The 27,752-nt window shown below is 48.2% G+C and overlaps 1 protein-coding gene across 1 annotated transcript in view; it reads right to left on the reverse strand.

Annotated features, from left to right (window-relative positions):
• Nucleotides 1-2,472: 2,472 nt before the first annotated feature.
• The window catches only part of LOC143974912 (ficolin-2-like), a 78,630-nt gene continuing 53,350 nt past the window's right edge, over nt 2,473-27,752 (reverse strand). Inside the window, exon 10 of the mRNA XM_077476712.1 lies at nt 2,473-5,381. Within this exon, the coding sequence (XP_077332838.1) occupies nt 5,119-5,381 (263 nt within the window). The 3' untranslated portion in view covers nt 2,473-5,118. The remainder of the gene's footprint in view (nt 5,382-27,752) is intronic.

Here is a 27,752-nt window from a genome sequence, read left to right on the forward strand (position 1 = left end):
GTGGCTGGGAGGAGGTGGCTGCGGATCATGTCGTCCTTAGTGACCCAGAGGACTCCGGACCAAATGCCTCAGCTAACCTATGTTGCATGGCCTCCCTGATCCTGCAAAGCCTGCGGAAAGATCCTCATATTCTTCGGATCAAGGAGAGGGATCATTACTGGCTGGCAATTCTTCTTGATCCACGGTGCAAGGGTAAGGTTGCGGACCTTATCTTGCCGTCGCAGAGGGAGCAGAGGATGTGACATCTCCTGGAGGCCTTGCAGAAAGGTCTGACCTAGTGCAACACACGTTCTGGTGGCCGCAAGTTGCAAAGCACTGCAAAAGATACGTGGAGTCTTGTACCATCTGTACTCGCAACAAGGGTAATAAGGCCAGGGTTTGGGGCTTGCTCAAGGGGTTGCAGTGTCGTGGCACCAGCACCAGTGCCTAAGGCCAATTTTTCAGTCCCTGTTTAACAGGGGCGTGTAATTACAATTTTTGATGCAATATTTTGCAGGAGGGTTCGTTGCTGCGCTCAACTACAATATTTGTGAGTGGTTGCAGTGTTGTGGCACCAGCACCAGTGCCTAAGGCCCAATTTTTAAGCCACTGTTTAACAGGGGCGTGTAATTACAATTTTTGATGCAATACTTTGCAGCAGGGCTATTTCCTGCGCTCCAACTAGAGTATCTGTGAGAGGTTGCAGTGTCGTGGCACCAGCACCAGTGCCTAAGGCCCAATTTTTCAGCCCCTGTTTAACAGGGACGTTTAATTACAATTTTTGATGCAATACTTTGCAGCAGGGCTCATTCCTGCTCTCCAACTAGAGTTTCTGTGAGGTGTTACAGTGTTGTGGCACCAGTGCCTAAGGCCCAATTTTCAGCCCCTGTTTAATCACAGCAGGGCCCGTTCCAGCGCCCACCGAGAGTAACTGTGAGGACTTACAGTGTTGTGGCACCAGCACCAGCACCACCACAACCACCAAAGACCCAATTTTTCTACCACTGTTCAACAATGGCATGTAATTACAATTCTTGATATAATAGTTCACAGCAGGGCGTTCCTGCGCCCACCAAGAGTCACTTTGCGGGCTTACAGTGTTGTGGCAACACCAACACCTTAGGCCCAAATTTCTGCAGAGCATATAGGGCAGGCCCCTACTTTCAAGCATCCAACTTACAAACATCTCCTACTTGCAAACGGATGGAGACAACAGGAAGTGAGATGAAAAAAGACGGACAGCAAAAAAAATTATACATGGGTGATAACCCTTCGCTATGTTTTCCAAAAAGCTTAAAAATAGATTTTTTGACTGGAGCTACACTTTAAAAATGTACCAGTTCAGAATTCCAAACAGATTATACTTAATGCAACAAACCTACACAGTCCCTGTCTTGTTTGCACCGCCTGTATACTGCTGTTCTGATTATATAGGGCCTGGGGGCCCCACGTCTTTCCTTTTTTTAATTTGGGTACGGGGTTCCTCTTAATATCCGTACAAGACCCAAAGGGACTGGTAATGGGTAGGGGGGGGCTACCCATGCCATTTTTCTCAATGATTTTCATCCATATTGCTGGAACCAGACATTACATTAAAACCGCAAGCAGTTTTAAATTACTTTTTTTCCGTTAGAAATGTCATTTTGTGCAGGGACTGTTTTAAACACGGGAAACACGTGCCACTTCACAGGCATATTATAGACACCCCCAGGCACGATATTTAAAGGAATATTTTACTTTTACCTTTTTCACTTTAAGCGTCATTAAAATCAGTGCTCCCGAAAAAACACCCATTTTAAAAAAAATGTTTTGCATTGATACATGTCCCCTGGGGCAGGAGCCAGGTCCCCAAACCCTTTTTAGGACAATAACTTGCATATTAGCTTTTAAAATGAGCACTTTGATTTTGAACTTTCAAGTCCCATAGACTTTAATGGGGTTCTAAAGTTTGCACAAATTTTCGGTCTGTTCGCAGGTTCGGGAGGTGTTCGGCTCATCCCTAGTAGTGAGCACACTGACATATAATACAATAGATGAAATCAAACAAGCTGGAGGTTACCCTACACATCCTTCAGCTGCTAATGCATAGATCTGAGAACTCTGTTTTTAATAGAAAGGTAGAAATGGGTCCTCTTTGTTGGCGTGCAAGGCTGGTGACTTTTTTATTGTGTGCCTCCTGTTACATGATCCTAACTTTACCATAAGTACTCATTTACACTTGTAGCCAGAGGGTGGTAAAAGTAGGCAGTTGAGCAGTGGTTTTACCAACCCCTGACCATCCAAATTCAGGTAACATGGCGGGGGGTACACAAAGCAAAGCATCATTGCCTTGGCAAAAATGATACCCCATGTTCCATTTAGTGCCATTGCACCGCCGCTAAACATGACCCATTCAAGTGAATAGGACCGCACCAAAATCACTCTGCAACCGCATGTAGTGTAGTGGTGGTTGTGGTGCGGTGCTGCAGCCTTTTAAGGGTTAAAACAGGCACATTTATTTTTATTTTTTATTGAGTTTAGAAAAGGGTAAGATATACAAAACAAAGCCTATTGGGCATACCCAGGCTTGAGAAAACAAAAGACAAAAGGAAATAATAAAACAAACACAGAAAACTTAAATGTTGGTAACCAAGGCCTAAGGCAGGGGTGCTCAACCTGTTAAAAAGGGCCACTTAAGTGATTTGGTAACCGGTAGAGTGCCACAATGAAATTAAATGGTTCAACTTTTCTTTTTATTATGAATAGTATAATAAACATTTTCTTCCTGCAGCTGCTGAATGCCAGCGGGGGAAGAGGAGGAGAAGCCGGATTTCAGTGGGGCAGGTCTTTGTGGATGGGGCTTGTGGTTCAGGCGGCGAAGCTGGATCTGTTCACTGATGCAGCGGGGTCAGTGGGTTATGCGGCGCACTTCAATGTCCGGTGGTCGTTGGGAATCTTATTGATTTTGGTTGTTTGTACGCCCTCATCTTTAAGACTGGAAGGGAAAGGGGTGTAGATCCCATGCTGATAGAGTCCAGTGGCTAATGGGGTATATGTCTTGCCTGGTGTCTGTTTATTTGTTTCTGTGGGTGACCTTACAGGTCTGATGGGAACATAAAATATGGGGGTCTGTGTGTATGGTGTATGGGGTCTTGTTTTGTCTATGTTCCTTTTTGTGTTTTTGTTTTTCAGGCCCGGTGTGGCTCCAGTGTCATTCCTATGTTCATTGGGGGGCTAAGAGGGCTCTAGTTAGGCAGCTGGGTTTTTCCCGGGAGGAAGCCACGGTACGATGGATTGGGATACCGGGTATTTTCTGGTCTTGTGTGCTATTGGAAATTCAGAGGTACACTAGAATGGACAGGCCTCCTGATGTGCTGCTCCTACATATTGCGGGCAATGACCTCAGTATCGAGGCATCCAGGGAACTCATTTGAGATATTAAGTGGGATTTCCTTCGCTTGCGATCAGCCTTTCCAGATACTGTCCAAGTCTGGTCAGGTATCATTGGCAGGGCAGCTTGGTGGGGGGCTCAGTCTGTTGATCGGATCAACAAGGCCAGGATCAAGGTCAACAAGGTGGTTGCAAAATGTGTTGTCTGCAACGGGGGGCTGGTAGTTCGCCACTGCGAGTTGAAAGAAGACAATGGCCTGTATTTGACGAGGCGAGGTACATTTGTCAGCGGTGGGCATAGACATGTGGTTCCTGGTGCTCCAGCGGGCCTTGCAGCTGTGGCGGGCCTCCCACATGTGAGGTGTCACTGGTGGGCATCTGTGACAGGGGTCTCTGGTTCATGAAGGTCAGAATGGTGTAAGGTATACAATATATGGTGTGGAATGGGTTGGGCCTATCTCAGTATGGGTACCTTCCCTATCTGGAAATAATGAGCTGCATTAGGCAAGAAGGTGGCAATGAGCTGATGGGATTGCGGCTAGGGGCCAGGATGCCGAGGTGATGGTAGTACAGCCGATGTGATAGAAAACCTACCTTCATGAACCTGGCATAGCAGTCAGTTTAAAAAGTTGGATTATATATGTTGTTTATATATATATATGTGTATTTGTATGTGTGTGTGTGTGTGTGTGTGTGTGTGTGCATAATTAAATTTATTTTTATAGTAATTTTGTTATGGTTGTAAATAAAGGGGCCTTACGGCCATTTAATCCAGAAGGTGTAGCGTGTTTATTTCTTTAGGTATTTTAAGAGTAAATGTTGTAGGTTGGGGTTAGCAAGTGGGGCAGACGGCACATCAGCCATACCCCAGTCATGCATTCAGGAGTTTCAGTGCACTTTTAGAAAGCATACAAATCTCGCAGGATATGATAGAAGTGTGTTTCCCTGATTTGAGGTCAAAGGCCACATCAGAGGGCCCCAGGGGCCACAGGTTGAGCACCCCTGGCCTAAGGTAACCTCACTCAAATCTGCTGGCAAGCACTAAGCAGATGTCAAAAGAGATAAAACTATTTTAAAAAAACTTTCCCACAGTGTACGGAGTTGAGCAAAATCAAGTACCCCAATTAGAAGCAAAGCAATGCTTATTGTTGGGGCATAAGCCCCCATTCACATCGGGGCGATTTGACTTGCGACCTGACATGTCAAATCACAGCCTATTGCTGGCATTGGCACCGTCTGAATTGGTGCGACACAGACTTCCGATTCCCAAAAGTAGTTCCTGCACTACTTTTGGTGACTTTGGGGGCGATTTCTGTGCACGAAATCTGTGCACGAACCTTCACAGATGTCTTGCAAATCACCCCCAAACTCGCACTGAAATGCAGGTTTGAAATCGAGCGAGTTCAAACCCACCTTCAGTGTGACTGAGGACTTACCGAAGATACAATCGACTTCGTCCAAATATCCCACACCTTGGAGAGTTTTTTTAGGGCATCCCTCTGAATTCATACAGTATGTGAATTTATACAGGCCATTTTCTTTTCATGCCAGTTTGCCATATTACCCCATGGATGTGGCTGTTAGGAAACCAACATTCTAAATTCATCCTACAGGAAGCCTTATTCATCTCTCTACCTACCAGTTTGTTTTTTAACCGAACCCAGGAGATAAACACTTAGTCTTGGTGGGAGCTGTAGCCAGGATGTTGGTTCTATAAGGTGACAACGTTAAATTCTGCTTACTGCTACTACCAAGTACAGATGATTGTGTTTACTTTGTTTGTGGGCGGAACTTGATTTCTGTGGACTTCAGCGAGTAAAAATTGCCCTTGAAAGAGTTCCAGATGAGGCCTTTACCCTTGACCCTGTGTACCCCCTTCAGGTATTCGCCATTCAGATTGGAGAAGTGGCAGGCTTCATACCACCAGCCTCCTTTGAAATACTCAGCACAGCTTTGTTCCAGACGACTGGACTTGTCATTGTTCTGGTCTTTGGTGGAAAAGGCTTGGTTCTTCTGTGTCTCTAGAGAATCCCCTAGGCAGATAAAAACAGCGGCATTAGCTATCTTAAAGGGAACATGAGGGAGAGATATTGTGTGAGGAGTGAAATATTGTGGGGGGAGGGGTAAATAAAACTGGTGCACACAGAATCTAGTGTCTTTTATTTTGGTGTTTGGTGTGGGTTCCCCTTTAAAATCCATACCGGACCAAAGGGTCTGGTATGATCTTGGGGGGGGGGGGGAGCACGCTGTTTGTTTATTATATCGATTGATTTATACACCTCATGCAACATGTGGTCCCAAAGTTTCATGTTGCACGCACCAGTGTGAACTGGGCCTTATTTTCAAAGATTCATTGAAAAAGCTGAAAATAGAAGCTGATTGGTTACTATCCACGGCTGCACAAGATTCTGTGTGCAACAGTTTTGAGCTTCTTTCACATCAGCACCTCCACTAAACGGATTCCGCTTGCTCAGCAGGAGATCTCCCTGCTGAGCAGGTAGATGACAAGTCCATGTAGGCAGCTGTAGTACAGGGCAGCCTAGCTGGCTGCAAGAGGTAGCTGGTTAGCGTGTATATACTCACTTTCCAGCCTATTTGATATGTTTATGTGTACATATGTTCAGAGTTGTCTGGCGTCTATCATTGTCTCCAGCACCATTTTAGAGAAGCCTGCTGTCCTTATAGGACAGCAAATCTGGGGAGAGTTGGTCGGCCATTTTTGGGTGGACACTTTATATAAGAAAGCCTAGCCACGTTTAGTTGAGTTCACGTGTGTGCATAGACAGGGATAGAGAACCCATTTGTCAGGGAGAGTTAGGGGAAGATAGGGAGAGTGTTCTGGCTTGTAAGGGATAGTTCAGGGTTCCTACGGAGTCCTGCATCAGCAATCCTGGTCAGATAAAAGACCCCCAGTTGGGGATAATAAAACCGGCACCCTCGATGTGAGGGCGGGACAAGCGGATCAGATGCCTATATCCATCTGCTGAAGGAATACCGTTGTACCGGGTAATGTGTGTGAATAGCAGCCTCTACAGATACGCATTGTGTGCTTGGGTTTATACTGTGTTAGTCAGTGGAAAGTGCCTATAGTACTGACAAATACAATTACCGCTTACATCAGAAGTGACTGTGCTGTGTATCTGTGCCTCCATGCTTAGAGTGAAACTATGTGCCTATCTGCTGTAAATACTCTTTCTACTGCCGTCTTTCCAGTAATAAATGTTGCCTGTGTAGCGGCCATAACCCTTTGTAGGGCAGCCTTAACTTATTGGGCTTACCAGTTACCTCAGCTTGGCTTGTTCTTCCACGTCTAGGGGTTCCCAGGGTTTATACTCAACAACTTGGACGCTGACACCAATAAAGTCCTTTTGAAAGGTTTTATTTTACAGGGGTAACATCCAACAACACAGTCTCGTATGGGAACAGAGGGCATGAAGAACTCATGCACCCTGAACTGCAGACATAACAAAGTCTCTAGTACCGCCCAGAGAGTAGCCACTCGCAGCTGGGCGCTTCAAGGCTGAACAAATCTCTAGCCAGAGATTATGGCAGTCAGCACTTTGATTCAGAACTTGTAAAATCTCTGACCTTGAACAAGTTGTAACTGAAAGTGAACAGGAACCTTTTTCCTCAGTACCTGGAACGTTCTCTGTCTCCTTGATAGTACTGGAAAAAGCATGGATTCGTCAATGTCCTTCCCAACTCAGTAACCAGGCACTTCTCAGGATGCCAGCTTGTTGGCCCTCCTCGGAAGAGTCCTCCCCCGGTCACTTTCACGAGCTGTGGTGCCCCTCCAAGCCGAGAGCACACCCGGACACCTTGAATCCTCCCTCAGTTACTGCGCCTCGGACCAGCCGGTTCCGAGACTCAGGAACAGACGGATCCCTACCCCAGACCAGGCGGGTCTATTGGGGGTAACCCACAGAAGCATGTTGCAGGATGTCGAACACCCCGTGACCAGGACCCCTCGCGGGGCTACCCCGGTCCAGGAAAAAAGAACAGACCACTCGGGCCTCATGAACTCCTACTGAACACGTGACTTCAACAGCTTAAGTACCCCTCCCCAGACTCATCAGTGGGCCCGGCACACCCACTGATTGGTTCCGAGGAAGCTGATACCCAAAACGTCCAACCAGGCCTGGTTCTGGCTTGTCATGTGCACCTCACTGTACACATGACCAAGCAGAACTTCTAATACAGCCCAGCCAAACTGATGTCAAAGTTAACCTACATAATTAACCCTCAGAACCCCACTACTGTTCTGAGTCAAGAACTAAATTTACACATGAATGACACTTTGTCCAAAATGTCATCCGCTACAAATCCCCCTCCCCCCCCCCCCCCCAGTTATTTAGACGATGTCCCCATCGTCTAGGTAACAACTATGGTAAAAATCCTATCAAGAAAAGGAAAACATATTCAAACATTAACGTTTTCACAATGACACATTCAGTGCCGTACATATACCACCCAGCTGACTGACTAAACCCACCCAGCCTCCGATGAGCTTGACAGTCGATCTTGGTGCATCCTGAAAGAAAACACAATACAAAAGACAACACTGTACACTATACATTTCGCTTTGAAGGGCGAAATTCCATTGTTAATACAACAGAACTTCCTCCTTCATAGACACGTGTAAGGCTGTCTGAAAGACAGCCTGTATTTGTGGGAGGAGTCAGGCAACATAAAAGCCTGCCCCTCCTTGGCCTCCTCTCTCGTGGTCGTTAGGTGCTCAGCGTCATTTGCGAGCGACGCTGACGTCACTTCCGGGAATCGGATTGCTGTGTTTGAGGAGGACACTCGGCGGCTGCTTGTATTTGTGCCTGCGTTTCCTTGGCGGTTCATCCAGGGGTCTCGTGTGCTAAAGGGGCACAGGTAAGGGGGATAAGTTTGCCTTCCCTCCCTTTATTTTTACAGCCTGGGCATATCTTTTGGCGTGCTGTGTAAGCTGGGGCTGTTCTATTACAGTGGCAGGGTGTTGCTCTGGGCATATAGGTGCAGGGTTGCAGCGGTAGGAGGTTTTGTTTTCATTTGTTTCTTTAATGTGTTTCATTATTTTCCATGAGTTTTTTTCAAACATTTAGAGCCTTGACTTTGTCACGTTGCTGTTCCCAGGTGGTAGCAAGCTAACATCTCTGTGTAGCGACGTTGCTGTCAGGAACTCGGTGTGGCTATTTCGTTTGTTTTTTCAGGTTTTCCTCTTTTGTGTTTCCTGGTTATCCCAGGTAGGTTGTTTCGTTTTTATTGTTTCCCTCACTTCGGTTGGCAGGGTGGTGGGATCTCGAACCTGACGTTAAGGTATTCACTTTATCCTGAGTAGTTGCTGTATGCGTTTGTTTGTTTTTTTCCGTAGGGGTGGTTTTTGGCTTCTTTTGCTGCAGGTGTCAGGAGTCTGTTCGCTGGTTCCCAGGCAGTTTCAGGTATGTTTTTTTTTTTCAGTTTTGTCATGTTACGCTGAGTAGGGCTATCCACATTTTCCACTGCAGGTTACCCATCACCCCTATGGGTTTTCAACAGATTGAGATGATCGTTTTTAATTGGCTTGTTCAGTGTCAGGTCTCCTCATCTGTTCATACGCAGCTTTCGTGTCACGTTCTTAGTTATGTTTCTCATGCGATTTATTCTACTCAAGCAGGTTGTGTTACTCACGTGTTTACGTTTCCATGAAATTTACGTTTCCATGCAATTTACGTTTCCATGCAAATTACGTTTCCATGCAGTTTTTTTACGTTTCCATGCAGTTTTATGTTTTCAGGCAGTTTTAAGTTTCCAGGCAGGTTTACGTTTCTATGCAGGTTTTTCATTGTCCATGCTATAGGTGATTGCCAATTTTATGTTTTCTTTGCGTTACATGTCGCATGTGTCTTTCGTCCCTCTCATTGTTCTTCGTTACTCAGGTTTTGCTTGGTCACTTGCGTTGCCGCGTTTATGCACGTTGCCTTGCTTACATCTCCTTTGTCGCTCACGTCTCCCTTATGGCTCGCTTTTCCTTGTAGGTTTCGTTCCTTTGTGGCCTACTTTTCCCTTGTCGCTCGCGTTTCCCTTGCCACTCGCGTATCCCTTGTCACTTACTTTTTTCCGTTTAACTTGTGTTCCTTTTGTGGCTTTTCACTCACGTTGTGCGACCTGCATTCCCTAGGCAGGTTGTGGTTTTCTCATGCAGCCTCGGAGGCCACTATTCACTTTTGTAAGCTCAATTTGTCACGGTTCTCGCTCAGTTCCTTCATGCAGCTCTCTTTTTCTGTCTTGGGTTTCTTTCCAGTCTGTTCACGTGTCATATTTTTAGTTCTCCTGGTGTGGTGTTTTCAGCGGTTCATGGTGTTCTGTGGTGTTGGGTGCCTTTTCATTTGGTTATTTTAGGTACATTTTCACGTTTAGTACATGGCGTCTCCACTGCAGTTACCTGTCTCATTTCAGGTTACACGGATTGAGTTGGTCGTTTTTAATTGGCTTGTACAGTGGCAAGTCTCCTCATCCGTGTTACATGCGTTACAATCTTGGGTTCCTTTTCGTAATTACGTGGTTGTTCTTTTCAGTAGCCTGACACGTTTTCAGGTTTTCTGGGCCTGAGTTTACGTTTTTAATTTGCCTGTTACGCCGCAGGTAGTTCAGTCTGGTAAATTACACAAAAATGGGTTTTATGAGTCCCATTTCTTAGTGGGTTTCTGTTTATTTATCTCACCGTAGGTTTGGGGGGGGCGGGGGGTTGGTTGAAGGTAAGTCATAAGGGCAGTGTGTCAATTATTCTAATTGTTCTGGGTTATGTCAAGTGTTTTTTTATTTTTTGTCCTTTCCCGCTACAGGACATGTCTGAAGCTGCAGATATTGAGGACTTCACGTCTATCCCGCCTTCTTCAGCGAGGAGGTCGGAGCACGATAGCTCACCTTCTCTCAGGACCTGGACTGTCCCGAGGCTGATGGCAGAACTTCAGCGCAAACGGATTGCTTTCCCGGCTTCGGCGCGGAAAGCCCAGTTGTTTAGGTTACTGTTCCCTCGTGCGGCGGACGCAAGTGCGGAGCAAGTTACTTTGCGGACTGTGGTTTCTTCTCTCTCCCAGATCCACACCACTCTCAATTCCTTAGCTACGTCCTGTCAGGAGTTGCGCAGTAGAATGGAGGTGTTGGAGAGCCAGCCTAATGCTGCTTTCTCGAGTTTCTACTGGCCCGGTGGTGGTAGCAGGTTCCGGAACCCCCACGGCTCTTAGGCCAGTGCCTCTAGGCCCAGGTAACAGTGGGTGGGCTCCCCCCATTACTCCAGCTCATTTTATCCCCTGGAACTTAAGGAAAGACATTTTGGAGGGCAAGGATGTCAACCTGGCGTCCTTGTTAATTGCTGCGCATGATGTGGCAGATAATAGGTCTTACGCTTGTGGGGATGTTTCAGTGGTGGTCAAGACCAGGGATCATAGGCTCAATCGCAAGTTGTCCATCCCTGAGTTTGTCCTGGCGTTTAGTCTTTACAGAGATATCATTTGTTCAGTAAGTCCACTCAGGAGGGAGGAGTTGGACCTGTATCTGTAGACGGTGGTCGAGTTAGGCTACAAGTACGGGGAGTCCAATTTTTATGACTATCACCAGTCTTTGTCGGCTAAGGCAGCGGCTTGTTTTGCGCAGTTCCAGGTGTTTACGGTTTGGAGCAATATTGATACAGAATTGTTCTGCAGGCATTTTGCTGGGCTTAGATCCCCGGTGTCTGCGACTTGCCAGTCATCCACACACACGGCATACTGGTGCCCCAATGCGGAGGTTCTGGCTCTGCCTAGTACGTCCAGGCGGTTGGGTGCCTCTTTTCCATCCTCAGGTCATCCGGCATCCGTGGATAAGTTAGGTCGGCCCATCCATTTTTTGGGGAAGTCCCAGATTTGTAACAATTACAATCTCGGGACTTGCAATTATAGTCTATGCCGTCTATTACATATTTGCACCGGGTGTTTCAGGGCTCACTCCAAGTCGGCTTGTTTACTGAGGCAGAACAAAGCCTCTTGACTAAGCCGTATTAATGTACCTTTTTTGCAGGAGTGTTTGGCCACCCATCCATCTCAATCTTTCAGCGATTTTGTGATAAGGGGTTTCTCGGAGGGGTTCCATACAGGTTTTGTCTCTTTGCCGTAAGTTAATTTTGAATGCGCTAATCTTAGGTCTTCTTCCTCCGATACTGAAGCAGTGAATCTGTTGCTTCAATCCGAACTGGATAAAGGTTTCATCATCGGGCCATTCATTATACCACCTTTCCGGGTTTGGAGGGTCAACCCTCTGGGGCTGGTTAGAGGGAAGTTTTATAATAAACTACGTTTGATTTATGACCTGTCTGCCCCTCATTGTTCACACATAGCTAGCCTTAACTCTCTGATTCCCTCAGAAGATTTTTCACTCAAATACGCTTCGGTGGATCAGGCAATTCAGTCCATCATCAGTGTGGGCTTAGGCACCTGGTTGTCCAAAGCTGACATTGCGGACGCTTTCAAACTTCTGCCCATTTTACCTTCACTTTGGCAGCGGCATGGTATCAGGTGGAAGGCAGGATACTATTTCGCCACCAAACTTACTTTTGGGTCCAAAAGTAGCCCTTGGTTATTTGATTTGTTTGCCCAGGCTCTCAGCTGGATTCTCACTCACAGGGAAAATTGTCTCAAGGTGATTCATTATTTGGATGATTTTCTCCTTATTGAAGGTTGTAATCAGGTCCCCACTGATCTTTTGAAGCTCATGGCAGTTTTTTCAGCCCTCAATGTCCCGCTTGCGGTCAGGAAAATGGAAGGTCCGGTTACTAGTCTTACATTCCTGGGTATCCCCCTGGATTCTCGATCTATGCAGGCTAGTCTTCCGGCTGACAAGTTAGTCAGGATCAGAGATCGCATCCATGCCTTCACGGTTTCCCGGGTTTGTTCAAGGTGGAGTTGCAGTCACTGCTGGGTATGTTAAATTTTGCAATGAGGATCATTCCGCAGGGGAGGGCTTTCATTTCCAGGTTATTGTCATTGTTACCTTCAGCCCCTAGCTCAGATTTGCAGGTCTTCCTGGATCCATCCGCTCTATCAGATCTACTTATGTGGGACGAGTTCCTTCAGAATTGGAATGGGGTTGCCATGTTCATCCCTGCAGTATCCAGTTCTTCCCCTCAGGTGTTCACGGATGCTGCGGCCTCCAAAGGCTATGCGGCCATTTTTGGTTCACACTGGCTGGCGGGGTCTTGGTCTGATGAGGTCTTGGCTATTCTTCAGTTCACGGAAACTTCAGCGATGTTTGAGATCTATCCTATAGTGGCAGTGGCTCGGGTGTGGGGGCATTTGTGGGTGGGGCAGACAGTGTTTTTTTCCACTGATAACCAAGCTGCCTCTGAAATCATTAACTACGGCAGATCAAGATTCTTGCTTAATATGGGTTTTGTGCGAAGGCTCGTATGGCTGTCCCTCCATTTCAATTTTCACTTACATTGTAGTTTCATTAGGGGTACAGATAATGTTGCAGCTGATGCTTTGTCCCGCTTTAATTTTCCACTATTTTTTCAGCAGGTTCCAGACGAGGATGCCTGCACCACGCCTTCTCCACAGTTCCAGCAATTAGTGATGGATTCAATTCCCTTTGGGTTGATGCAACGCGATTAATCAACAAATCCTTATCTTCTAATACTAGGAAAGCTTATGTTGCGGCATGGGGTATTTTCCTGGGGTTTCCGGTCGGGGTTTCCTAATCCTGACTGTTATAGCATCCAGTACCTACTAGCGTTTACTGCTTTTTGTTACTCACATCTCAAATTGGCCCACAGCACTATCAGGACGTATCTGGCAGGGATTCAGCATTTCCTGTCTCTGAAAGATCCCAATAGACCTTCGATTTTTTCGGCGCACCCCATTAAAGCTATTCTCAAGGGGATACAGAAGGGTAGCCCTCCTACCATGGTCAGCAGACTACCCATCACGGGCAATGTTTTCCGTGACTTGACTGACATGCTCTCAGGGTCCCCTTTTGGGCTATTGCCCAGCTTGGTGCTTAAGGCAGCAATCTATCTGGCCTTTTATGGGTTTTTGAGGCCGGGGGAATTTACGGTGTCTGGCCTAGGGTCCCGGTTACTTTTGATCAATCAATTAGTTAGACACCCTGGCTATTTCTGGTTACATCTGCATGTTTGCAAGATGCAACAAACAGGAATCGGCACAGATATCAGGTTTTTTGAGACTGGCAAGGCATGGTGCCCGGTGGTGGTCTTAGATCAGCTAGTCATCGCTTTGTCTGACAAACCCAGGGATAGTCCATTGTTGCCTTTTCCCAGTGCTCCCCTTTCTGCTACCCAGTTCATACTTCATTGCCATATCTTGTTGGGTAGTCTGGGTCTGGACCCCAGAGCGTACTCTGGCCATTTGTTCAGAATAGGGGCGGCTTCCGTGGCATCGCGCCAAGGCGTCCCGGCCCATATCATTAAGAAATTGGGTAGATGGAAGTCGTCTTGTTTCACCAGGTATATCCCAGAGCCGTTTTTTGAAATGTCTCAAGCATTTGTTAATTTGGCGGATTAAATGTTATTTTCAGCACATGAATAAAATGTTGATTTGAACTCTCATCCTACTGTTTGTATTTTTGCCCCCTTTTAGGCATACTGACCACGTGACCACGGCACACCTCAGGTCATAGTTCTTTGTTACTGTTTGTTCCTGTTATACTATCCATATTTGACTCTGAGTACAAGTGTAAGGCTGTCTGAAAGACAGCCTGTATGTCAGGTCACCTAGAGCCCAGGTGACAGATGCACACAGTAGGGTTAGGGGTGCACCGCAAGGTTGTGGACCCTACGGCTGACTGCTGCAGACGGGGGACAAATCCCACTGGGGTTAGAGCGTGAGATTCCCTGGGGCACGGAGTCTAAGAGCCAGCAGGTGTTCACCAGAGCCTCGAGTGGTGAGGATGGACTTGGCTGCAACTGGCTCCAGGTCGCGACCCCCAGGGTCCCCCAGCTCACACCCACAGTAGGCAACAGGAGGATAGGGATGATGAGGGACAAAGCCAAGGTCGGGGCCACAAGCAGACAAGAATAGTCAGGTACACGCCAAAAGGTCAGGGTCACAGGCAAACAGGGATAGTCAAACATGCCAAAGTCGGTAACGGAAAACAGTAGCAGAGCACACGGCAGGAAACAGGAAGCTAACACAAAAAGGTTGATCAGCAGGATAGGCTAGCAGTGCACAGGTTAATATAGAGTTGTCTGATAGGAGCTAGGGTGGACCCATGCCAGAGGAAGGATATAAAAGCAGTCAGGTGAAGCTCGGCTGGTCTCTAGAAATGAACACATGCAGACAGGTAAGCAGACGAACTCTATTGCATAACCATGACAGTACCCCCCCTCTTACGAGGCCTTCCCCTTCCCTGCCTGGGACCAGGTTTAGAGGGGAACTTCAAATGAAACTTCCTCAACAGACGAGGTGCAAAGACCTCGGAAGCCGAAATCCACGACCTCTCCTCAGGACCAAAACCTTTCCAGTGCACGAGGTACTGGACAATGCCTCTACAGAGTCGGGAATGCAAAATTTGGCTAACCTCATACTCCTGATCATCCTCAGAGACCGGTGCTACGGTAGAGAGAGGATGAGAGAACTTATTGAGGACTAAAGGCTTTAGAAGGGCAACATGGAAGGAGTTAGAGATTTTTAGGCTTTTGGGAATCTGGAGCTTGAAACAAACCGGATTCAGTTTAGAAATTATGGTGTATGGACCAATGAATCTTGGGGCAAATTTGAGGGAAGGCACCCGGAGTTTGATGTTCCTGGTGGAGAGCCAGACTTTGTCTCCTGGCTGAAGAGAAGGTGGCTTACGCCTGCGACGGTCAGCAAAACTCTTGAATTTGTTGGCAGCTTTCTGGAGGGAATCATGAACGTCAGCCCACATGGAATTGAATGATTCCTGAACAGTAGCCAAAGCTGGAATGTCAGAAGAACAAGTCATAGGAAGAGGAAGCTGAGGATGTCTTCCATAAACAGTGACAAAGGGTGTTTTCTGAGAACTGACGTTAACATGATTATTGTGGGAGAACTCAGCCCACGGTAATAGTGATGCCCAATCATCATGATGGGCAGAGACCAAGGTACGGAGAAAGACCTCCAACTCCTGATTAACTCTCTCAGTCTGGTCATTGGATTGGGGATGATAAGAAGAGGTAAAATCCAAGGTAATGTCGAGGGATTTGCAAAAGGCTCTCCAAAAACGAGAAGTAAATTGCACACCCCTGTCCGAGACGACATGAGAAGGAACATCATGAAGGCAGAAAATCTCTCGTACAAAAATGGGAACCAAGGCAGGGGCAGAAGGGAGACCAGGAAGAGGAACAAAATGAGCCATCTTGGAGAACCGATCGATTACTACCCAAATGGCCGTATTATTCTCCAATAGTGGAAGATCAGTGATAAAATCCATGGCGATATGAGACCAGGGCTCCTTAGGAATGGGCAAGGGCATGAGAAGACCAGCAGGGGCTTGAGTGGAAGATTTAGACTGAGCACAGACGTGACAAGCCTTAACATAGTCTTTAACATCCGAGCAGAGATTAGGCCACCAGTAGTGACGACTGATAAGCAGGAAGGATCGGAGGAACCCAGCATGACCTGCCACCTTGGAATCATGTCCCCAACGAAGGATCTTAGTTCTTAGCTCCGTGGGAACAAAGGTCTTACCAGGAGGAATTTTTGACTCCAGGGTGGTAGAATGGGCAACAATGCAAGAGGTAGGAATGATCGGCTCAGGATCAGGGTTGGACTCCTCGTCCAAAGTGTCAAATGACCTAGAGAGCGCATCAGCTCGACCGTTGCAGGAACCAGGTTTGTACGTAATCGTGAATTTAAAACGAGAAAAGAAGAGACTCCACCTGGCCTGTCTGGGGTTCAGACGATTATCATTCTGTAGGTACTGTAGATTCTTATGATCAGTAAAGATCGTTATGGAGTGAGGGGAACCTTCCAAGAGATGACGCCACTCCTCCAACGCCAATTTAATTGTGAGAAGTTCCCGATCACCAATGGCATAATTTCTCTCTGCCTGAGAATTTTTTTTGGAGAAGAACGCACATGGTTGACGTTTCTTCTCAAAGTCCTGAAGAAGCACAGCTCCCACCCCCATCGAAGAAGCGTCTACTTCAATAAAAAATGGGTCCTCAGGATTTGGTCTCCTCAAGAGGGGTCCAGAGACAAAGGCCTGTTTCAGATCGTGAAACGCAGAGACAGCTTCGGAAGGCCAGTCTTTGGCATTCGCACCCTTCTTGGTCAAATCGATAATAGGCGCAGCAATGGAAGAGTAATTCCTTATGAACTGCCTATAATAATTTGTGAAGCCAAGAAAGCGCTGTGTGGCCTTGAGGCTAGCGGGAAGGGGCCAGTTGGTAATAGCTGAGACCTTTCCGGGATCCATGCGAAGACCCGCACTAGAAACAAAACATTCCAGAAACAGGACCTCGGAACATTCAAAGGAACATTTCTCCATCTTGGCATAGAGATTGTTCTCTCTAAGGTGCTGAAGTACGGTGCGTACATGGTTTCTGTGAGCAGGCAGATTTTCGGAAAACATGAGAATATCATCCAGATAGATGACAACAAACTGGTACAGTAGATTCCTGAATATTTCATTGACAAAGTTCTGGAACACAGCTGGAGCATTACACAAACCAAAAGGCATAACCAAGTACTCGTAATGCCCGTCCCTAGTGTAAAATGCGGTCTTCCATTCGTCACCTTCCCATATTCGAATGAGATTGTATGCACCTCTGAGATCCAACTTAGTGAAAATGGAAGCCCCCTTCAACCTGTCAAATAGCTCAGATATTAGAGGTAAGGGGTAACGGTTTTTAATAGTCACAGCGTTTAAACCTCTATAGTCGATGCAGGGTCTGAGGGTACCATCCTTTTTGGCAACGAAAAAGAACCCTGCTCCTGCAGGCGATGAGGATTTCCAGATGAAACCTCTCTCCAGATTCTTAGCGACATACTCAGACATGGCCTGGGTCTCTGGAATGGACAAAGGGTAGGTACGACCCCTGGGCAGGGTTGCTCCAGGGACAAGGTCAATAGCACAGTCAAAAGATCTGTGAGGAGGAAGCACCTCAGCAGACTTCTTGCAGAACACATCCCGGAAATCGCTGTATGCCGCGGGAAGATCGGACGATACAGATGTGGTAGCAATGGGAAGTTTCCTCTTGGGGGTCACCTTGGGAAGACAAGACGAGAAACACGAAGGACCCCAGGCCAGGATCTGCCCAGATACCCAGTCCACATGTGGCGAGTGGAGCTGTAGCCAAGGAAGGCCCAATACAATGGGGGTAGAGGCCTTGGGTAGGATGAGGAAGGAGATCCACTCCTGGTGGAGTATCCCTACCGACATCCTAAAAGGTAGCGTCTGGAGACGGATAGGGCCCCCTGGGAGCACAGTGCCATCAATTGCCGAGACTACTAGTGGAGTAGTGAGGGGAGATAGGGTAAGCTTCATAGAAGAAGCAGTTCTCCAGTCCATAAAATTGCCGGCAGCCCCGGAGTCCAGATATGCTAGAACCGATTGGGAAGAAGTGCCTACATGGAGGAACACCGGAAGAAGGAGACGAGAAGGTGATGTTTCTGGGTCCAATACTCCACCTTCCAAATGTATTAGACCAGAGCTATTCCCGGACGGAGCGAGCAGAAGTCACGAAAATGACCCTTGACCCCACAATAAAGACACAAGCCCAGAGTTCTGCGTCTAGCACGTTCTTCGGGGGTTAGTCTGGTCCGGCCCAGCTGCATGGGTTCCTCAGCAGACAGAGGATGCTCCACAGGGCGACGGGGAAAAAGCTCAGGCTGACTAGAACCTGGGGGGTGCTGGCGTCTTTTTTCTAAGGACCTCTCCTGGAAACGAATGTCAATCTGATTACATAAGGAAATGACATCGTCCAGACCGGCGGGGATAGCTCTTCCTGCTAATTCGTCCTTCACTCGGTCAGAGAGGCCATGTAAAAAGGTTGCGACCAGGGCCTCATTGTTCCAGCTCAATTCCGCCGTAAGGATACGGAACTGAAGTGCATATTGGCCCACTGAACAAGATTCTTGGCGAAGGCGTAAAAGGGCACTAGCCGCAGAAGAAACCCGAGCTGGCTCCTCGAAGATGTTACGAAAGAGCTTCAAGAAGTTGGCCAGGCTGGAAACCACTGGATCATTTTTCTCCCACAGGGGAGCAGCCCAGGCTAAAGCTTCACCGGAGAGGAGGGAAATTATATAGGCTACCTTTGCCCGATCGGACAGAAAGTTTTGAGGCTGGAGCTCAAAATGAATGGTGCATTGGCTGAGGAAGCCCCTGCAGGCCTTGGAGTCCCCAGAGAAACGGGATGGAGCTGGCAGTAATAATGAATGCGTGGATGTGACTGGTGCAATAGGTGCAGTCGCAGACTGTACTTGAGGCTGCAGGTTCGGGGTTCCCAAGGAAGCCTGTAGCTGCTCAAAGCGGGAAGCCAGATCCTGAAGGAATCGCATCACCTGAGTCTGATTAGATTCCTGGGTCTCGAGTCTCCGCACTATGCCCTGCAATGGATCGACTGCAGGGAGCGGCACGTCAGCCGGGTCCATGGCTGATCAAACTGTCAGGTCACCTAGAGCCCAGGTGACAGATGCACACTGTAGGGTTAGGGGTGCACCGCAAGGTTGTGGACCCTACGGCTGACTGCTGCAGACGGGGGACAAATCCCACTGGGGTTAGAGCGTGAGATTCCCTGGGGCGCGGAGTCTAAGAGCCAGCAGGTGTTCACCAGAGCCTCGAGTGGTGAGACTTGGCTGCAACTGGCTCCAGGTCGCGACCCCCAGGGTCCCCCAGCTCACACCCACAGTAGGCAACAGGAGGATAGGGATGATGAGGGACAAAGCCAAGGTCGGGGGCCGCAAGCAGACAAGAATAGTCGGGTACACGCCAAAAGGTCAGGGTCACAGGCGAACAGGGATAGTCAAACACGCCAAAGTCGGTAACGGAAAACAGTAGCAGAGCACACGGCAGGAAACAGGAAGCTAACACACAAAGGTTGATCAGCAGGATAGGCTAGCAGTGCACAGGTTAATATAGAGTTATCTGATAGGAGCTAGGGTGGAGCCATGCCAGAGGAAGGATATAAAAGCAGTCAGGTGAAGCTCGGCTGGTCTCTAGAAATGAACACATGCAGACAGGTAAGCAGACGAACTCTATTGCATAACCATGACACTGTATTTGTGGGAGGAGTCAGACAACATAAAAGCCTGCCCCTCCTTGGCCTCCTCTCTCGTGGTCGTTAGGTGCTCAGATCCCACCCACCCATTTCCCTTCTTTCTTGCTTTTCATTTTTCATATCATTTTCATCTCTTGTCTTATCTTTGGGTATGCCCCCTTTTAGGCATACTGACCACGTGACAGCGGCACACCTCAGGTCATAGTTCTTTGTTACTGTACAAAGTACAAATGAAATATCTCTCTAACATCTTCTAACTACTTGTAGTAGAAAAAGTCCTTGCCTATTACTGCTCCTTTCCTACCGACTCACGCCACCTAGCGGTCAGAGCCACTGTAACTACAAGTCTCTCAATAAACAGAGCACGGTGGGCTAAAAGCCTGGAGAACTTGACGTGCATCTTCTTGTAGAAAATACCTACCTAACTACCCCAGAGTCCTTGTAACTTGCAGAAACACTGGAAAACTGAAGACACAAAGAAATTCTTCTTTTTTCTGAAAATTTTTTCAAAGACTTGACTCCAGGAACAGTTCACCAATAAAACCTTGGGTCAGGTAGAGTTAGGTCTTTCCCTTGAGCATCAACGGTGGTGATGAAATAAATGGCACTCTCTTTATCCGGTCTGCATATCATAACTTTGTCACAATAATTATGCCGACCATAGCTCCAATGCAACAAACAGTCCTGAAATCCGTTCGGCATTTTCCATGTGAAAGGCATCTTCCGCAGTGACTTTGAGACCTTAGTAATGGTCCCGAACATTTTCCCTATGTCACTTCTTTCACAATGTCCATGACTTCACCCAGAACACATGAGAGGTTAAGTTCATACTCTATTGCCGCCCTCATATAAAAGTCTCAGTTGCCTAAAAACTCCGTCATTCTTGGGCAGTGTCCATGCACCGGCAACAGTTCAGTTTAGCAAAGAAACTTTAACAGTTTAAAACCTTTTACTCACGGCAACTTCGGCTCAAAATACCAGTCGTCTCCCTCATCGGAGCCAGTCTCAACTGGCAAGTCAGGCGAGGAATCTCCTGCAGGCAGGTAGTTCTCTGTAGCAGCACTAGCAGTACCCCGCAGCTTGCATTTAAACACCTTCCCCCAAAATATCCGGCCTTCAGGGTACAAGAGGCAGGCCTGCCTCTGCGGTGGCGGGGTTTGCTGCTTTGCTCCTCTGCCTGACGGCCCATGCTGTAGCGGCAGCCTTCTTCCACAGGCTCACATCTGCAACCTCCGCAAGGGTTTCCAGAGCTTCGGAAGGGGCAGGATCCCTCTTGGCAGTCTGAGCCCCGAAAGACGACACCGGGGCATATCTGACAGACTCCTCCGTGGAAACACCCGTGGCCCAATCATATCGAAAGGCCCGGGGTGGTACAGTAGGCTGCTCAACCCGGAACACATAGTCCCCACACCTCCGACATCTCGAGAACGGCTGGGGGTTGGCGACCAACCCATCACACTTCATGCACAACATCCTGAGGGCCACAACTTCCCCTATGTTGCATAGAACAAACCGACCCCTGCGGCTGCAACCGAATGCCGTCCCAGGCATCTGCACGTTCACCGGACCCCTCACTGTGGGCATCCTGGGTCCAGGCGCTGGCTGTGCGTGCAAAGATCGGTGCATTCACAAACTTTTCTCCATACTCTGAGAAAACAAACTTACTCCTTCCTTCAGCAACACACACTCATGAGGTGCCTCGTGCAGAGAGAAGATCAGCCTGGACTCCTCCCATGCTTACGCACCTCAGTGAAAGTCTTTCCAAAATGTCGCTGATCTTTGTGGCGCAGTTCAAAAACATTCTTCAACCTCTGTTCCAAGGCCCTGCGAGGTAACTGTAAATCCCGGACTGTGAGCCCCCACATGTAGCGGACCTAACCCTTTGTAGGGCAGCCTTAACTTATTGGGCTTACCGGTTACCTCCGCTTGGCTTGTTCTTCCACGTCTAGGGGTTCCCAGGGTTTATACCCAACAACTTGGACGCTGGCACCAATAAAGTCCTTTTGAAAGGTTTTATTTTGCAGGGGTAACATCCAACAACATAGTCTCGTATGGGAACAGAGGGCATGGGTAAGGAACTCAGGCACCTTGAACTCCAGACATAACAAAGTCTCTAGTAGCCAGAGATTATGGCAGTCAGCACTTTGATTCAGAACTTGTAACATCTCTGACCTTGAACAAGTTGTAACTGAAAGTGAACAGGAACCTTTTTCCTCAGTACTTGGAACATTCTCTGTCTCCTTGATAGTACTGGAAAAAGCGTGGATTCGTCAATGCCCTTCCCAACTCAGTAACCAGGCACTTCTCAGGATGCCAGCTTGTTGGCCCTCCTCGGAAGAGTCCTCCCCCGGTCACTTTCACGAGCTGTGGTGCCCCTCCAAGCTGAGAGCACACCCGGACACCTTGAATCCTCCCTCAGTTACTGTGCCTTGGACCAGCCGGTTCCGAAACTCGGGAACAGAGGGATCCCTACACCAAACCAGGCGGGTCTATTGGGGGTAACCAACAGAAGCATGTTGCGGGATGTTGAACACCCCATGACCGGGACCCCTCGGGCCACACAAACTCCTACTGAACACGTGACTTCAACATCTTAAGTACCCCTCCCCAGACTCCTCAGCAGGGCCCGGCACACCCACTGATTGATTCCGAGGAAGCCCAAAACGTCCAACCAGGCCTGGTTCTGGCTTGTCATGTGCACCTCACTGTACACATGACCAAGCAGAGTTTCTAATACAGCCCAGCCAAACTGATGTCAAAGTTAACCTACATAATTAACCCTCAGAACCCCACTACTGTTCTGAGTCAAAAACTAAATTTACACATGAATGACACTTTGTCCAAAATGTCATCCGCTACACCTGGTTTATAAAGTCAGTACGTGTGATTCCCTCTGTGAAAGCGCTACACTCTACCCCCGCTCCATGTCCGGTCCGCTGCGCAGAGTGGACATGAACACAGTCCTGCTCTCCTCTATGTAGCAATCAGATGGAAATGGACCATCTGTCTGTTTCCAACCCGATGCCATCTGATCTGATCTGCCAGAAATGGAAAATAGGAGCCCCATCCATCTGACAGGATCGGATCTGATGGCAGCGGTTGTCAGCAGACAGCAGCATATACCAATGGCGGTATTGACAGGACTAGACTTGGTGATTGGGGTAATGAGGGTGTATTGCAATGAACGATAGTTTTAAGTTGTCATCCAAAGTGTATATACATGGGTTGGTGTCCTCTTATAGTATATAGATTTGTCATACCATGCTGATTGGAAATCCCATAAATATAGTTCTCATACACGCTTCTATTGATTCCCATTTGGTCCAGCCTGCTGAACACTGTCAGATAACACTCAGCATCTGATTGACCTTCACAGGGAGATGGTTCGAATGAGAGATCTGTAACCAACCATCTGCATGTGTATGGACTTCCCAGTAGTGTGCACACGTGGATTTGTTGCAAATGAAAGACGACAGATTGACAAATCTGACTACAGAGTCGCAAACCAGATGTATCTACATGCCATGTCATATCATGCTAATTGGTGATTAGCGTTGCCACCTCATCCCTTTAAACCCAAACACACATAAATTACACTGGTTTTGTGGCTGATTAAGGTAGTAATTAAACTCACTTGGGGCCTTATCTGCATTAAATTAGCCTCACAACCTGTGTAATTCATGTATGTTCAGGTTTAAAGGGATGAGGTGGCAACCCTATTGGTGATCCCCTTGATATATTTCTAATATCCACCACCATAAAATCCCTTGGGGTCCAGCCTGCTAGGTACTATAAAAAAGAGGTCAGATTGGGGCGTGGCCAGCGCACGAGCTGAATGGAAGCTCTGTGAGAGAGCTCCGTGACACGAACGGGCATATTAGCGACAATTCACAGCGAATATCGGTAAAAAAGATACGAACAGACGACGGAAGAGTTCCTGAATCCGAAGGTGATGTCGAAAAAGCGGAAAGACGAACGGAAAATGAAAAAACTATCGACATTTTCCTCTCAGTCAGCGGGAGGGAGAAAAAAAGATGGCGCAGATCCTCTCACAGCTGCTGTACCAGCAACGGCCTCCTCAGGGAGAGTGCACTACACTGACATGCCTGATGCTGCTCTAGAAGAATCACCTCACAAAACACATCTGGAATCTCCTCATGAGGAAGATTGCCTCAGCCCTACATGTCGCAGGCCGGCTAAAACTCGTATCAAACTGGATTTCACAGGCCAGGAGGTAAGCCATAAAATACCTCATATTAGTCAAGATAACACAGTCATAACTCCTATAGCTTCGCCTATAGCCGCATTCCCCACCAATAACCAGCCTATTCTGGACACCCAATTAAAAGAAATGCTATTAACTTTACATACTTCGCTTCATACGGATATTTTACAACTCACAAATCAATTCTCCAAAGCAGTGAACTCCTTAGGTGAAAGAGTACACACTATTGAGAACTCTATGGGAGACATGACCAATACTATTAATGACTTAATAGATGCTCATGAAGAAAATAAAGCTGAAAAAGAGTGGCTTAAATTTAAAATCGCAGATTTAGAAGACGGCTCAAGGAAGAACAATCTCAAAATAAGGGGTATCCCTGAAAATATACAGCAGTCTGATCTTAAAAAATATGCCACTGACTTATTCTCCAACTTGCTGCCAGCTATACCAGCCTTAGAGCTCACAATTGATCGTATCCATTGGATTCCAAAACCGTCATTTCTCCCTCCACAGATACCACGTGATGTACTACTTAGAGTACACTTCTACCATGTTAAAGAACAAATCCTATATAAAGTGCGACATCTAGGGCAACTTCCACAACCATATAATACAATCCAGATTTATGCTGACTTGTCTAAACATACTCTAGATTAGTGATGGACGAACTTCCGACGGGACGTTTCGCGAACGCGAAACGCGAACGGACACAAACGTTCGCGAAAACGACCGTTCGCCGCGGGCTCCATTGACTTCAATGGGAGGCGAATTTCGCAAACCTTTAGGTCGAATTTGCGGCCACGGGGTAATTATTAGGGGGTAGCACGTAGTCCCACCACCTGGACAATAGCATAATACATGTATGAGGTGAATTTGGGATCGATAACTACAAGCATTTTTTTTTTATTTGGGAAATTGTTCTGACAATTCAGGACTATGGAGCTAATGAAGGCAATGGAGGAGAGGGAAGGTCAGGGACCAGGGTAGGCAAACAAGAGGGTGCAGGAGATACAGAGCACTGACAGCAGCACCGTAATACAGAGCACTGACATCAGCACCGTGACATACAGCGCTGACAGCAGCTCCGTGACATACAGCGCTGACAGCAGCTCCGTGACATACAGCGCTGACAGCAGCTCCGTGACATACAGCGCTGACAGCAGCTCCGTGACATACAGCGCTGACAGCAGCTCCGTGACATACAGCGCTGACAGCAGCACCGTGACATACAGCGCTGACAGCAGCTCCGTGACATACAGCGCTGACAGCAGCTCCGTGACATACAGCGCTGACAGCAGCTCCGTGACATACAGCACTGACAGCAGCTCCGTGACATACAGCGCTGACAGCAGCTCCGTGACATACAGCGCTGACAGCAGCACCGTGACATACAGCGCTGACAGCAGCTCCGTGACATACAGCGCTGACAGCAGCTCCGTGACATACAGCGCTGACAGCAGCTCCGTGACATACAGCGCTGACAGCAGCTCCGTGACATACAGCGCTGACAGCAGCTCCGTGACATACAGCGCTGACAGCAGCTCCGTGACATACAGCGCTGACAGCAGCTCCGTGACATACAGCGCTGACAGCAGCTCCGTGACATACAGCGCTGACAGCAGCTCCGTGACATACAGCGCTGACAGCAGCTCCGTGACATACAGCGCTGACAGCAGCTCCGTGACATACAGCGCTGACAGCAGCACCGTAAGCAGCCCCAGGAGGAAGTCAGCACAGCACAGGGATGGTGTGATCCCCTCATAATAAGAACCCCCAGGAGGAAGTCAGCACAGCACAGGGATGGTGGGAGCCCCTCATAATAAGAACACCCAGGAGGAAGTCAGCACAGCACAGGGATGGTGGGAACCCCTCATAATAAGCAGCCCCAGTAGAAATATGACACCGCTCAACCTCTTCAAAGAGGAGGGTAGGGGCATATAGTACGGTGTGCTTTTTTGGGTCAGGGAAGTGAGCCAAATGAATTAAGAAGGTCTGTGTGCTTGATTCCAAAAATTGTTTATAGACATATACATGGTCTACTGATCACATGTGTTGAATTCCTCCGAGATCCATGCCTCATTCATTTTTAGAAATGTGAGGTAGTTAACACTGTGGTGAGCTAGGCGAGTACGCTTATCGGTCACAATCCCCCCTGCTGCGCTGAACGTCCTTTCGGACAGGACACTGGATGAGGGGCAAGCCAACAGTTCGATTGCAAATTGGGCAAGCTCTGGCCAGAGGTCAAGCCTGCCCACCCAGTAGTCTAGGGGTTCATCACTCCTCAGAGCGTCCACATCGGCCGTTAACCCAATGTAGTCGGACACCTGACGGTCTAGGCGTTCCCTGATGCTGGATCCGGATGACACCTGTCGATGGGTCGGCTGAAAGAATGACCTCATATCCGAAGTCACCAACACATCTTCAAACCGGCCTCTTCTTGCAGGCGCTGTTGGATTGGTACCCGCAAATCCTTCTCTGGGAGTGGGAATTGCTCCTCTGCCAGCGCACGCAAAAGCAGAATGCAGCATTTCTCGAAGCAAGGCCTGGAAGTGCTGCATTCTGACAGCCCTCTGCGACGGCGGTAACATTTCCGCCATTTTGTGTTTGTACCGGGGGTCTAAGTACGTTGCCACCCAGTACTGGTCCTTGACCCTCATGCTTTTTATACGGGGGTCCCTATTAAAACACTGGAGCATGAAGGCCCCCATTTGCACTAAAGTGGAAGCGGTGTGGTGGCCTGGCTCCTGCTCATCATCCAGGATAATGTCGTCCTCTTCATTCTCCTCTCCCCATCCTCGCACAACAGGGATCCCAGAAAGGTTTAAAGCATGCTCTTCTTGCTCCTGCTCATCCGCCCCGGCACCATCCTCCTCTGACTCCTCATCAGACTCCTGTTGTTGACTTGTCTCAGATAGAGTAGCCCCCCCTGGGAATTCATCCAGCATTGCGACTTCCTCATCTTCCCGCTCCTGCTCCTCCACAGCCTGATCAATGACACGACGCAATGCACGCTCCAGAAAGAAGGCATAAGGTACCATGTCACTGATGGCGCCATGGCTGCGACTGACCAGTTTGGTGATCTCCTCAAATGGCCGCAGAAGTCTGCATGTGTCGCGCATGAGCAGCCACTGGCGCGGTGAAAAAAAACCCAGCTCCCCAGAACCGTTTCTTTCGCAGAGTTCATACAGGTAGACGTTAACTGCACGTTTCTGCTGGAGCAGCCTATCAAGCATATAGAAGGTTGAGTTCCATCGCGTCGGGCAATCGCAAATAAGACGTCTGACCGGCAGATGGTGTCGCCGCTGAATGTCAGCAAGGCGAGCCATGGCCGTGTAAGATCTTCTGAAATGGGCCGAGATTTTCCTTGCCTGCCGCAAGATGTCCTGGACCCCAGGGTATTTGACAAGGAATCGCTGCACGACCAAGTTTAAGACGTGTGCCATGCACGGCACGTGCGTGATTTTGCCCTGTTTCAATGCGCTAAGCAGATTGGCACCGTTGTCACACACCACTTTACCAACTGTCAAATTGAGCGGTGTTAGCCACTCATCTGCCTGTGAACGCAAAGCTGAAAGGAGTGCCGGGCCAGTGTGGCTCTTTGCTTCCAGGCACAACAGACGCAGCACGGCATGGCAACGTCTCACCTGGCATGTGGAATAGGTTCTGGGGAGCTTGGGCGGTGCAGTGGAAGAGACGCTAGCAGCGGAAAAGGAGGAGGCAGCTGAGGAGGAGAGGGAGGAGGATGGAGTAGGAGGAGGAGAAGAAGAGTCAGGCCTGCATGCAATCCGTGGCGGTAAAACCAAATCTACACGGGTGCCACGGGTTACATGCTTGACGGCCGTCAGAAGGTTCACCCAGTGGGCAGTAAAACTGATATACCTTCCCTGCCCGTGTTTGCTAGACCACGTGTCTGTGGTCAGATGTATCTTGGCACCGACACTGTGTGCCAGAGATACATTCACTTGCCGCTGAACATGGCCATAT

Source organism: Lithobates pipiens, unplaced genomic scaffold, assembly GCF_037356315.1.
Source record: "Lithobates pipiens isolate NorthernLeopardFrog02 unplaced genomic scaffold, aLitPip1_a1.2 Scaffold_1, whole genome shotgun sequence".
NCBI classification, from domain to species: Eukaryota; Metazoa; Chordata; class Amphibia; order Anura; family Ranidae; genus Lithobates; species Lithobates pipiens.